Source organism: Pituophis catenifer, unplaced genomic scaffold, assembly GCF_029215685.1.
Source record: "Pituophis catenifer annectens isolate HBS135680 unplaced genomic scaffold, rPitCat1.0.hap2 SCAF_17, whole genome shotgun sequence".
In the NCBI taxonomy this organism is placed as follows: domain Eukaryota; kingdom Metazoa; phylum Chordata; class Lepidosauria; order Squamata; family Colubridae; genus Pituophis; species Pituophis catenifer.
The window spans coordinates 2066933-2080733 of record NW_027256897.1 but is presented as its reverse complement, the minus strand read 5'-3'; the positions used below and the strand labels follow the sequence as shown (position 1 = coordinate 2080733).

The 13801-nt window shown below is 48.5% G+C and overlaps 1 protein-coding gene across 1 annotated transcript in view; it reads right to left on the bottom strand.

Moving 5' to 3' along the window:
• Positions 1 to 1973: 1973 nt before the first annotated feature.
• The window catches only part of NUP214 (nucleoporin 214), a 44457-nt gene continuing 32629 nt past the window's right edge, over positions 1974 to 13801 (bottom strand). Inside the window, 7 exon segments of the mRNA XM_070955502.1 lie at positions 1974 to 2217; positions 3625 to 3649; positions 4308 to 4447; positions 5275 to 5446; positions 9805 to 9954; positions 10705 to 10861; positions 12264 to 12334. Coding sequence (XP_070811603.1) covers positions 2184 to 2217; positions 3625 to 3649; positions 4308 to 4447; positions 5275 to 5446; positions 9805 to 9954; positions 10705 to 10861; positions 12264 to 12334 — 749 coding nt within the window. The 3' untranslated portion in view covers positions 1974 to 2183.

Genomic DNA, 13801 nt, shown 5'->3' with positions numbered 1-13801 from the left:
GGAGGGACTAACCAACCCCACTGCTTTCTAACATTGATGACGATACCGTTTGGTTACGAGACGTCTGCAAGAAAATAATCAAGCTCAAAGGGCACCAAGGACCCCACTATCCTCCTCTTCCTCCCCCCTTTCCTCCTCCACTCCACACAACCCATTAATTTTTTTTACACAATTAGCATAACTGTGTATCACAACCTGATGGCCTTAAAAAGGGGCAGTAGTGGATAAATATTAAGAGACAACCAGTCAGAAAAAAGTGATTTCCCCCCCCCCTTCGATCTCAAGAGGGTCCCCGAAAACCGATTAGGGGGCTTAAGGGATACTGAAGGTTAAGAACGACTGAAATAGCCCGACATGCAGAAGATTCTTAATAGATGCCATTAGGAAGATAAAAGTCCAGCTGCCACAGCTGTCTTCCGTGATAAAACTCAAATGGAAAAAAAAACAAAAACAAAAATTCCTGCACGAGAAGAGCTGCCTGCAACATAGCAATGGAGGCAGGGAAAAAAAAAAAAAAATCAAGATACGCCACGAAGTGGGCTTTGGCTCAGATCTTGATTTTCACGGGGGCCTGCGAGGTATCCTTTCTCCAGGCTGCTATTTTTAGGAAAAAGGAATCCGGCGTCCTTTCCCTGCCACAAAAGGAAAACGGTGAGCATCTTTTGTTTTTTCCCCTTTTTTAAAAAAAGGCTTCTAGTCCTCATGGTTTTGGAAAACGGGGAAATCGATCTTCTGGGTGCTGAACCCTTCCTTCCTTTTCCCATATCCTTCCTTCAGTCCTTTCTTTCCTTCCTTCTCCCATAACTACCCTTCCTTTCTTCCCCTTCCTTTTTTTCCCGTTTTTAAATTTTATTTTTATATAAACAATCCATTTTCCATTAACCAGCATGTCATCCGGATACAAATATTTTGTGCCAACATTAAAATATATAATTTTATTCGTTGTTTCATCTCATCTTGGCTTAATTTCCAATCCCTTAAGCATCTAATATTATAACAACCCCCATTGTGATTTATTTAACTCTATTAATTATATTATATTATATTATAATAGAATAAAGTAAGAGTTGGAAGGGACCTTGGAGGTCTTCTAGTCCAACCCCCTGCTTAGGCAGGAAACCAGACAAATGGTCATCCAACATCTTCTTAAAAACTTCATGTTGGGGCATTCACAACTTCTGCAGGCAAATTGTTCCACTTATTGTTCTAACTGTCAGGAAATTCCTTACTTCTAAATTGCTTTTCTGCTTGATTAGTTTCCATCGGATGCTTCTTGTCCTGCCTTCAGGTGCTTTGGAAAATAGCTTGACTCCCTCTTCTTTGGGGCAGCCCCTGAGATATTGGAAGACTGCTATCATGTCTCCCCTAGTCCTTCCTTTCATTAAACTATCCATGTTCGGTTCCTGCAACCGTTCTTCATATGTTTTAGTCTAATTATTAACTAATTAATATACATTTTCTATACTTTAAATAACTTCTTTTACTATAAATTCTTATGTCTTCTATTCTCTAATCACCGGCAAAAAGATTCCCAAATTGTATAATAATCAGTTTGGTCTTTCTCTTTGATAGCCAGGGTCAATCTGTTCAGTTCTGCACATTCTCGTATTTTTCCTAATCGCATTCTCATCTGTAGGGATCTCTTCACTTTTCCAATTTTGTGCAAATACAATCCTAGCTGCTGTTATAACATGAACAATCAAATTTACATTTTCTTTACTGTAATTTTCTGGTATAATTTTACGGCCATCACAAGTCAACTCCGTTAAGGTCGTACCTCGAGGACCTTAGACCTCGAGTAAACCGATCACCCAAGAGAACGCAGATCTGTAAAGGATCCCTGTGCGCCCCTCCCCGCCCAGCTCCTTCAAAGGAACCCAGCGGATCCCTATTAAAAACGAAAACAATCGCGCCCACGAAACGCCTCTCTGGGCTTTTGAGGTTTGCCAAGGCGGAATTCAAAGACCATCAGACAAAATAGCTTTTATTTAGCGAAGCCGAGCAACATTTCCATTAACAAAACAAAACCAAAAAAAAAAAAAAAAAGAAAAGAAAAATAGGCAATTTTGCGAAGGTTTTTTTCTTTTTTTTTGTTTCCTGTGTTTTGGTTCGGTATAAAAAGTTGGAGGAAGCGACGTTTAAAAAAAGGAAAGTCCCAGAACAGCAAAAGAGCCGTTGCCTGTTCAGCTTCTCCAGCCGCTGAATCCAGAATTGGATCTAAAAGGGGGAAGAAATAATAATAATAATAATAATAATAATAATAATAATAATAATAGTAGTAGTAGTAGTAGTAGTAATAATAATAATAATAATAATTTGAGAAATTGAGAACGAAAGCTGGTTGGCTTTAAGACTGAATCTGCTCCGTTTCAGAGTATGGCTAATCCTCGATTTACGACCAGAAAAAAAGAGCCTGAAATTTCCGTTGCTAAGTGAAACATTTGCTAAAGTGAGTTTTGCTCCATTTTACGATCTTTCTGGCCGCAATTGTTAAGTGAATCCCTGCAGTTGTTAATTGAGTCACCCAGTTGTTAAGTGAATCTCGTTTTCCCCATTGCTTATTGGTCGCAAAACGGGATCACATGTCCCCGCCCCCCCCGGGACACTGCGACTGTCGTAAATGTGAGTCAGCTGTCAAGCACTCGAATTCTGATCTCGTGGCCACAAAGATGCTGGGACGGCCATTAAGTGTGAAACGCGGCCCTAAGTCCCTTTTTTGAGTGCCGTTGCAACCCTTGAAAGTTTAAACGAACGGTCGTAAGTCGAGGACCACCTGAATTGGATTGAAGGCATTCCAATTTTAAAAAAGCTTTGGTCACTCAATGAATTTTGGCCATGTGACCACGGGGGACACTGCAACAGTCGTTAAATCAAGGACTACCTGAATCCGAGGCCTTCGGATGTGAATGGCTTCAAGACGCTTTGAGTGGTCACTAAACGAACGGTCGCGAGTCGAGGACTATCTGTATCCCCCCCCCCGGTGGATCAAGAACCGATGGTCCTTTCGCGAAAACAGCCGAAGCCTCACCTCGGTTTAAAGAAAAGCACCCAAGGAAGGGGAGAGGACAGAGGGGATTTCTACGGTGGGATCAACTCCAGGGTGGGGGGGGAGGGGGAAAGTGGTGTGGTGGCCTAGAGGTGAAGCTCTCGCCTCACAATCAGGAGGTTCTGTGAGTTCAATCCTAGGTAGCAGCAGTTATTTCTCTCTCTGGGCACGATGAGAAAATATCTGCCGAACAAAACTCCGGATTGGCAACAGGAAGGGCATCCGGCCAGGAAACACTCAGCTCCATTCAGTTGCCCTGACTCCACCCCGATGCAAGGGATTACGGGGTCATTAAAAGACAAAAAAATAGCCAACAACTCCGTGTATTTGTGTGTGTGGGTGTGTGTGTGTGTGTGAGAGAGAGAGAATTGTCCGCCAGATCCTCGGCTTTTCCATTAATGCTCTTACAAGGAGACAGAAGAGACCCAACAAAGCCGGCCTCTCTGATTAAAAAAAAAAAAAATCCCGCAAGCAGAATTAAGCGCTTTTTAATATATCTTTCAGCCACAGAAGAAAGCTTTCGGATACCGAAAGCAGCCGCTAGAAAGGCAGACGGAAGGGCAAGGATCTGGACTTACGCATTCGACGATCCGAAGCCAAATCCTACAGGAGGGGGGGAAAAAAAAAAAGAGAAAAAGATGAACAAAAGGAAAAGGAAGGATTACTGGAGAAGTTACAAAAGAAGGAATACACTTTGCAAAAGGACAGGATTCGAAACACTTCCTTTTCCAGATAAGAAACTCCTTATTTATTCGATCTGACGCCACCTTTTATTATTTTTTAGAAGAAACTCAAGGCGGTGAAATACTCTCCTAATACTCTTTCCTCCTCCTATTGCCCTCACAACAACAAACAACAACCCTGTGAGGTGGGTTGGGCTGAAAGAGAAGGACCTCATGCCTAAGGCTGGACTGGAACTCACTGTCACTTGGTGACTGGCCCAAAGTCACCCGGCCGACTTTCTATGCCTAAGGGGCACTAGAATTCACCGACTCCTGGTTTCTCGGTCAGCACCCTTAATGTCTCATCTTTCAAATTCTTTCCTTCCTTCCTTCTTCTCCCTTTATTTTCCTTCCTTCCTTCCCTCTCATTTTTTCCTCCCTCCCTCCCTCTCACCCTTCCCATTCCTATCTCTTTCCTTCCCATTCCTCTCTCTTTCTCTCCTTCCTTCCTTCCTTCCTTCCTTCCTTCCTTCCTTCCTTCCTTCCTTCCTTCCTTCCTTCCTTTCCCTCCCTCCCTCCCCCTGACCCCCATCTCCTACCTCCTCCGCTGGACCCAAAGCCGGAGAAGCCGCTGCTCTGAGTCCCAAAACCCGTAGACTGCTGAGAGAGGGAGCCGAAGGTTGGGGTGTTCTGACTCGCCAGCGTGCCGAAGGAGACCGTGCTTGCCGTGTTGCCGAAGCTGGGCGGGGGGGACAGAGAGAGAGAGAGGGAGAGAGAGAAGAGTGGGGTGAGGAGGGCCTGGGAGAATGGATGTCCCTGGGCTGCTGGACAATCCTTTCTTGGCCACCCAACAAAGTAGACCCTCCCTTCCCTTTCCGTCTTTACGACTTTTCCTCCTTTCTTCCTATCTTTCCCTTCCTCCCTTCTTCCCTCCCTCTTTTTACCTCCTTCCCACCTCTTCCTACCTGCTTCTCTCCCTTCCTCCCTCTTTACTTCCTTTCCACCTTTCTTCCTATCTTTCCCTTCCTTCTTCCCTCCCTTTTTGCTTCCTTCCCTTTCTTCCCACTTCTTCTCCCTCTCCTCTTCCTACCTACTTCTCTCCCTTCCTCTCCCTCTCTACTTCCTTTCCTATCTTTCCCTTCCTATCTCTTCCTTCCTTCTTCCCTCTTTTTACTTCCTTCCTTCCCTCCTTTCCTATCTCTTCCTACCTGCCTTTCTCCCTACCTCCCCCCTTTCTTTCTTTCTTTCTTTCTTTCTTTCTTTCTTTCTTTCTTTCTTTCTTTCTTTCTTTCTTTCTTTCTTTCTTTCTTTCTTTCTTTCTTTCTTCTTTCTTTCTTTCCTTCTCTTTCTTTCTTTCCCTCCCTCCCTCTCCTCCTTTCCCCTCCTCTCTCTCCCTTCTCTCCTTCTTTCCTCCCTCCCTCCCTCCATCCCTTTCCCCACTCCCTCTTTTCATTCATTCCTTCCCTCCCGAAGGCCAAGGCAGGGAGCCGGATGATACAGGCATGCAAGGATGGGCGGAAAACCATGAGGTCTAGAAACACAGGAGGGGCCTTTTGGCCAGCTTACCCGAATCCACCCGTGTTGGCCGCCGCGGTCCCTTCACCGAACACTTTGCCTCCCGCCGAGCCCAGAGGACTTGCAAAGGCCGGGGCTGAACCGAATGCCGGCACCCCTCCGAACCCGGGGGAGCCCCCAAAAGTGGGAGGGCTGCCGAACACTGGAGCAGCTCCGAAGCCACCTGAGCAAAACAGAGGCAAAAAAAAGAAGAGAGAGAGAGAGAGGGACAGACGTCATATATAGACAGACACACATCGACCGACACCACCACCCATCGAAGTCAACCGTAAACAAGGTTACAACTGCACTGAAGCTCAGCCTGGGGCGCCTTCCTGCCACGAGGAGCCCCCCACCTTCCCGGCAAAGCCTCTTTTGACCCCACCCTGCCGCCCTCTCAACGTACGTTTTTCCCGGCCAGAGCGTGGGAAAATTTTTAGCCACCCAGGAAGAAGAAGAAGAGAAGAGCAGGCTCAGCTGAGGTGGGTTTGGGGGGGGGGCAGAGGGCAGGGGAAGGGTCCTGCAGTGCCCACCCTCCGTTCCAGTGGCTCAGACAGCAAGTGTCCTGCCCCCCCACCCCCACCTCCTCCTTCCCACGTCAGCACAAAACCCCAAACACCGGGGTGGGGTTGGGGGTGGGAACCTTCAGCCTCCGGGAGCCCCAGGCACTTACTGCCGAAGGAAGGCCGGCATTCAACAGGCATGGTCTGAACCAGAAATCCTTTGGACATGGATTCGAGGAAGAGGGCAGGAAGGGGGGGGGGGTGCCCGCATGCGAGGAGGAGAAGAGGCGGCAGGGCGGCTGCGGAAGCCGCTGCGGCCTGCAGCTTTGCAGCCCGAAGGAGGGAGAGACAGAGCGCGAGAGAGAGAGAGAGAGAGAGAGGGAGAGAGAGAAAAACCTCTCGCCCGCGAGCAGTTGCTAAGGTAGCAATTCTCATCGCGCTGGGGGAAAAAAAACACACACACACACACGCAACCATTTCAGCCAGGAGGAAACCTATAGTAGGGATCTTCCTCCTGACCTGGGAATTGACTGGGAATGGAAAACAAGCCTGAAGAGGAGAGAGGGTTTTCCTTCTGGGGCCAGAAGGAAAATGCGACCGTCTGGAAGCCCCGGGCTCTTTTCGGAGAGTCTGGAGCATCAGCGCTGGCCGGGAAACCAAAACAAAAATCTTAATTTTCCCTTTAGGCTGCTGTGCAGATGGGCCCGGTCCCTCGAGGCTTCTGCCTCTTCTTTTGAAAGGGGCAGCGAAGAAAAGCCTTGAAGCTGGGAGGAGGAGGAGGAGGAGGAGGAAGGGGGGTTTCTCTCCCGGGCCCAGAAGAGGGAAGGGCTGTGTGGTTTTTCTGCTTTGATCTTTCCCTCCCTTATTTCTTCTCTCTCTCTCTTTTTCCTTCCTTCCTTCCTTCCTTCCTCCTGGCTTTTCTTACCTCCCCCTTTTCTTTTCCGTCCTCTCTCCTTCCCTTCCTTCTCTCACCACCTTCTCTCACCCTCCCACCCTTTCCTTCCTCCTCCCCTTCTCTTCCTGTAGCATATTAACACCTTCCTTCCTTCTCTATAGCTCCCTCGCTTCTCCTTCCTTCCTTCCCTTTCCCTCCCTTCTCACTCATCTCCCTTCCTTCTCTCATCTTCCTTTCTTCCTTCCTCCCTTCCCTTCCTTCTCTATAGCTCCCTCTTCCTTCTCCTACCTTCCCTCATTTCCATCTCCTTCCCCTTCCTTCCTTCCTTCCTTCCTTCCTTTCCTCCCTTCTCTATAGCTCCCTCCTCTTCCTCCTTCCCATCTCCCTCCTTTCTTCCTTTCTTCCCTCATTTCCATCTCCTTCTCCCTCTTTCCTTTCTTCCTTCCCCTCCCTTCTCTCACCTTCCTTCTTTCCCCTTCTTTCTCACCTCCCCCTCCCATTCCTTCCTTCTCTATAGCTCCCTCCTCCTTCTATTTCCTTCCTTCCCATCTCCCTCCTTTCTTCCCTCATTTCCATCTCCTTCTCCCTCTTTCCTTCCTTCCTTCCCCTCCCTTCTCTCACCTTCCTTCCTTCCCCTTCTTTCCCTCCCTTCTTTCTCACCTCCCTCCCTCCCTCTTTCCTTCCTTCTCTATAGCTCCCTCCTCCTTCTATTTCCTTCCTTCCCATCTCCCTTTCTTCTTCTTCCTTCATTTCCATCTCCTTCTCCCTCTTTCCTTCCTTCCCCTCCCTTCCCTCCCTTCTCTTTTGCCTTCCTTCCTTCCTCCCTGCCTCCCTCCCTTTCCTTCCTTCTCTATAGCTCCCTCCTCCTTCTCCTTCCCATCTCCCTCCTTTCCATCTCCTTCTCTCTTTCCTTCCTTCCTTCCCCTCCCTTATCTCACCTTCCTTCCTTCCCCTTCTTTCCCTCCCTTCTTTCTCACCTCCCTCCCTCCCTCTTTCCTTCCTTCTCTATAGCTCCCTCCTCCTTCTATTTCCTTCCTTCCCATCTCCCTCCTTTCTTCCCTCATTTCCATCTCCTTCTCCCTCTTTCCTTCCTTCCCCTCCCTTCTCTTTTGCCTTCCTTCCTTCCTCCCTGCCTCCCTCCCTTTCCTTCCTTCTCTATAGCTCCCTCCTCCTCCTCCTTCCTTCCCACCTCCCTCCTTTTTTCCTCTTCCCTCATTTCCATCTCCTTCTCCTTCCTTCCCACTCCCAAAAAAGTGACTTTGGGCAGCTTACAAGCGGAATAATTAAAACCACAACCCAATGGGGGGGGGGGGTCAGAGCACTTTGCAGGCTCCCTGGTGTCGATGGGAGAACCAGGTGGAAAGCTGAGAGAGATGGGGGGGGGGCACGTAACCTCTCTTGCATCCACCCACCCCCCCCATCCGGTCTGGCAGGAAAGGGGCGTGTTTCTTCCCTTCGAATTTAAATCGGGGAGGATGACAGCTGGGAGGAAGGAACAAAAGTCCTCGACTTACAACCACGACGGAGCCCCCCCCCCCACATTTCTGTCGCTAAGCGAAGACGGTTGGCTTTTACTCTATTTCAACACCGTTCCGGACACCGTGGTTGAGAGAACCACTGCCGTTGAGTCACACGTTCTCGAGTTAAGCGAGCCTGGCTCCCTCGTTGACTTTGCTCATCAGAAGGTCGCAAGACGGGATCGTGTGACCCCCCCCAGCCCCCCCCCACACCGCTGCAACCGTCATAAATATGAGTCGGTTGCCAAGCCTCTGAATTTTGATCACGTGACCGTGGGGATGCCTCAGCGGTCGTTAAGTGTGAAAAATGGCCCTAAGTTGCTTTTTTTTCAGTGCCGCTGTAACTTTGATCGGTCACTGAACGAGTTGTTGTAAGTCGAGGGCTTCCTGTACCAGGAATTGCCTCCGTTTTTAATGCAAAATCCAAAACATCTTTTTCCTCTTAGGAAAAGCTCTCCTGAGGGGAAAAAAAAAATAAAATAAGGAATTGCCCAGAATTACGTTTGTAATCGGTGTTCTCTCCTCAAAACCTCCTCTTGAGCTTTTGCATATTTTTAATTTTTTTTTTTACCCAAACCACAGACCAGATCAAAAGCTACCAAGGCCGCTGCTTTTCTCCTGTTTGACTACGGATGCTTTTAATACCCCTGGGTGAAATTTCAGTCTAGGCCAATGTAATAAGATATCCCCCCTGGCTGTAAACACAACGATCTGGGGGAAAAATAAAAATAAAATAAAATAAAGGAAGGAGAAAAGAAAGAAGGGAGGTGAAAAAAATTAAAAAAGCAGGCCGGTTGAATTATTGAAGGGAATCTTGTGGATGTTTGTCAAACAGCCCTCGGATCAGGGGTGAAATGCTCCCGGTTCGGACGAACCCGTAGCGATGGCATCTGGTGGTTCGGCAAACTGGTAGCAATGGCGGTGCAAGGCTCCGCCCACCCGCCCGATCGTCGTTACTTCGTGGTTTTAACCAGGAAGTAACCTGTTTTTTATCCTCTGCGCATGCGCAGAGGATCCACGCGGCGTGTGCACTTCCGAACCGGTTGGGAAGGTAAGTAGATTTCACCCCTGCCTCGGATTCTGTGGAATTTCCTGGATATTGTAAACTACAGGTGGTCCTTGACTTTCAACCATTCATCGAGGTCACAAAGGCACTGAAGACTTAGGACCGGTTTTCACACTTAACGACCGTTGCGGCATCCCCGCGGTCACGTGATCAAAATTCGGACACTCGGACAACCGACTCGTATTTATGACGGTCGCAGCGTCCCCGGGGTGTGTGTGTGTGTGTGTGTGTCACGCGACCCCCCTCCCTTTTTTTGGCGATCTTCTGACGAGCAATGGGAGGAAGCTGGATTCATTTAACAGCCGTGCAACTGCAGGTATCCGCTTAACAACGGCGGCACGAAAGGCTGTTAAAAACGGGACAAAAGTCGCCCGGGAACTTAGCCATGGAAATTTTGGGCTCCATGGCGGTCGTAAGACGAGGAACTATCTGTAAATCTGCTCCCTGATTTCCCCCCCCCCCAAATTAGGCAGTGGCTATTTGGGAAGGTGGTGCTAATCTAGTAATAGATCATGATCTAAATCATTTAATTTAAGGTTGGACCTTGCGGGAATTTGGTACCTGTTTTGGTGGGGCTGGAGAATCCAAAGCCTTGGGATGCCACACTTCCTCCACCGGAGCTGAAGGTGCCCATCGGCTTCTGCTCACCAAAGGAAGCGGTGCCAAATCCAAAACTTTTGGCCCCACTGTTTCCAAAAAGAGTCGACGTGTCTGCGGTGGGGAAGGGAGGGAGAAATTAAGACGTGGCCTCTTTCCTTTCTTGCCAGGATAAAAAAAAAAAAAAAAACCAAAAAACTACAAGGCGGTCCTCGACTTACGACAATTCGTTTAGTGACCGTTCGAATGTTACGACGGCGGTGAGAAAAAGAAAAAAAAAGGGGGGATCATCACGGTTTTTCGCACACAATTTAGTTTTATATGGTAAAAGGTCCTTTATGTTGGCTGGGTGCATCGATGGGTCGACAGCAGAAATTCGCTCCACGGAACCAGTGAAAAAGCACAGTGGTCCTCGACTTGCGACCACAAGGGAGGCCCTAAAGATACACCGCTCAGCGAGAGAGTGGCTAATTGAGCTCTGACACCCGCTCTACGACCTCCCTTACCGCAAATTGCTAAGTGGATCGCTGCGGTTGCTAAGTTAGTAACCCGGTTGTTAAGCGAATCGGGCTTCCCCGTTTGACTTGGCTTGTCAGAAGGTCGCAAAAGGGGATCACATGGCAGTGCGACCGACGTAAATACGAGTCAGCGGACAAGCGTGTGAATTTTGACCGTGCGGCAACGATGGGAGAAACGGTCATAAGTCGCTGTTTCCAGTGCTGCTGCAAATCTTGAAACAGTCACTAAATGAACGGTCATAAGTCCAGGACTACCGGTACAAGTGTGCCCTGTAGATCTGCAGCCTGCAAAGAGACTGCTATCCAACTGGAAAGCTGTAGTGGCTGAGCCCTCAATGCTACTTACTCTGATTGGCTGAGGACCCGAAACCGCTGGTGGGACAGCCGAAGGGGTTCTTGTTGGCCGCCTCGTGACTCGGTTTCCCGCCCAGGCCGCTGAAAAAGCCCCCCGTTCTCCCGCCACCGCCGCCAGATCCGAAGAGACCCCCGCCGGAAGAGGACGGCTGCGAAAGACCAAACGAAGAACGTTAGACCGGCTCTTCTCTGATTCAAACAAAGCCCTAGAATAGAATAGCAGAGTTGGAAGGGACCTTGGAGGTCTTCTAGTCTAACCCCCTGCTTAGGCAGGAGACCCTAAAGCATTCCAGACAAATCGTTATCCAACCTGTTCTTAAAAACTTCCAGTGTTGGAGCATTCATGACTTCTGGTGGCAAGTTGTTCCACTGGTTAATTGTTCCCACTTTCAGGAAATTTCTCCTTAATTCTAGGTTGTTTCTCTCCTTCGTAAGTTTCCATCCATTGCTTCTTGTCCTGCCTTCTGGGGCTTTGGAGAATAAATCAATCCCCTCCTCTCTTCTGTGACAGCCCCTCAAATATTGGAAGACTGCTATCATGTCAGCCCTAGTCCTTCTCTTTGTTAGACTAGACATATCCAGTTCCCGCAACTGTTCTTTACATGTTTTAGCCTCCAGTCCCCTCATCCTCTTTGTTGCTCTTTGTTGTGGCTCCGTTGCCTGAGCCTGGGCTATCGACAGATGCAGACTCTGAGAGTGAGGGAGAGGAGTTGGCAAGGCCTCCCTCTCCAGGACCCTCCTCTCTGGCAATGCCTCCGGAGGACACCGAAGTCCAAAAGATAGGCCCAGAGCCAAGCACGTCCCCGCAGCCACAGGTGGACAGCGACGAAGGAGATAAGTGCTGGCTGGACCCTCGGCAGAGGCGCAGGGAGAAGCGTGCGCAGCAGAGGGGAAGGCGTGTCAGAGATTAGCTGAGTCACTGGACCACACCCCACAGGGTATAAATGAGGGTGTGGTGGCCGTTTCAGTTTGTGACGAGCAAAAACTGGAAATAATCCATGATCTCTGCGTTACTGGCCTTTGCCTGCTTTATCGGACTGCATTTGGATTAATCCTTGTATTGTTGAAACTCTGCCTGTTTTATCGGAATGCTGGCAGTCTAATCTTCGTTTTGTGTGAGTAGAGTCTGAATTGGCAGCTAGCCACTGGGTTGCTGCCAGCTTTATCTTCAAAGAGTTTTGTCATGTGGCTTATTAACTCCGGGCCGTCTGTGGGGGTGCGTGTGTGGGACGGGGACAGAACACTCTTCTCTGCACTCTTTCCAGGGCCCCCACATTGTTGCTGTATTGTGGTGAACAGAACGTGAAGACAGTATTCCTCGTGTGGCCTTACCAAGGCAGTATAAAGCGGTACTAACACTTTGCCTGATCTTGGGTCTATCCCTCTGTTAATGCAGCTAGGACTGTATTGGTTTTTTTGGCTGCTGCAGCACCCGGCTGGCTCATACTGAAATGGTGGCTGATTACAATTATATACAGTAAATTTTCTTCTGATCAGATCCGGTGCAATTTTTGCCCTTAGAAAGGAAGAAGAGCTGGTCTGAAGAATTACCTGGCCGAAGAGGTTCCCACTGGCGTTGGCGGCTTGACCAAAGACGGTACTTGGGGTGCTGGAACCAAACGCTGAAAGAATCAGAGCAAATAAACAGCTTGTGAAAAACCGAACACTGGAATTTTTACCCGTACAAGTCATCCTTACAACCTTTCGTTTAGTGACCATTCGAAGATGCAAATAGCGAAGACGTGACCACAGGGACACTGCCATGGTCGTTAGATGTGAGGACTAGTCGTAAATTAATTTTTTCGGCACCATCGTATTCGAAGGTAGGATACGTGGCCCACCAATACATCAACCCACGTTCTACATAATGTGGACAGTGGAGACTATGGTTAAGGGATTAATGCCTTATGAGGTCTGAGTTCAGCGTAGAAGAGAAGGGGAAGCGAAAGGGAAGGACAGGAGAAAGAGAAGGGGAAGGGGAGGAGAAGGGAAGGCATAAGGGAAGGGAAGGAGGAAGAGAAGAGAAGAAGAAGGGAAGGTGTAAGGGGGAGGAAGAAAAGGGGAAGGAGGTAGGAAGGTAGGGAAGGAAAAGGGAAGGGGAAAGGGAAGGGAAAAAGAAGGGGGAAGGGAAGAGGAAGGGAAGGAGGAAGAGGAGAAGGGAAGGAGGAAGGAAAAGGGAAAGAGGAAGGGAAGGGAAAGAAAAGGGGAAGGGAAGAGAAGAGGAAGGGGAAGGGAAGGCATAAGGAAAGGAGGAAGAGAAGGGGAAGGGAAAGTGGAAGGGCAGGGGAAAGGGAGGAGGAAGAAAAGGGGAAGGAGGTAGGGAAGGAAAAGGGAAGGGGAAGAGAAAGAGGAAGGGAAGGGAAGGAGGCAGGGAAAGGAAAAAAGAGAAGAGACAACATGGTCTCTATCTGATTTTCTGGGCCTCTTGTCTAAACCGCATTTATGATGGTTGAAGCATCCTGAGGTTGTGTGATCGACACCTGCGACCTTCCCAACTGGCAAAGTCAACGGGGGAAGCCCCGTTTCGCTCAATGACCGCCTGATTCACTTAACAACTGCACGGATTCGCTTTAACAACCGTGGCAAAAAAAAAAAAAAAAAGATGGTAAAATCAGGCCCGATTCCCTTAAACCCCCCCCCTCCTGGCCTTGCTTAGCAACGGAAACGCTGGTTCCAATTGCAAGTCGTAAACCGAGACCGACTCTCTCATGGGACAAAGCGCAGCCTTGCCAAGGCTGAGGATCGAACTGGGCACATACTGATTTTTCTCCCCCCTCATTAGTTAGTTATTTAGTTATTTATTCAGTTATTTATTCATTCAGTTATTAATTAATTAATTAAAAGCCAGTCTCAAAATAACCCCTAACTGCCTTTTCAGCAGACAGAAACTCGGCTCTGTTAATCACACGTTCCTACGAGATGGTAATGAAGGACTCCCGATTTAAAAGGAATTTCTCAGCTCTTCCTAACGCGCTTTTGGCCAAGTTGTAATTACAGAGCAGGGTTTTTTTTCCCCCTAAAATATATATATATATTCTTTTGTCCCAGTAATTAAGCGGAGTCTCTTTCCTCCCCCAAAAATATATGGG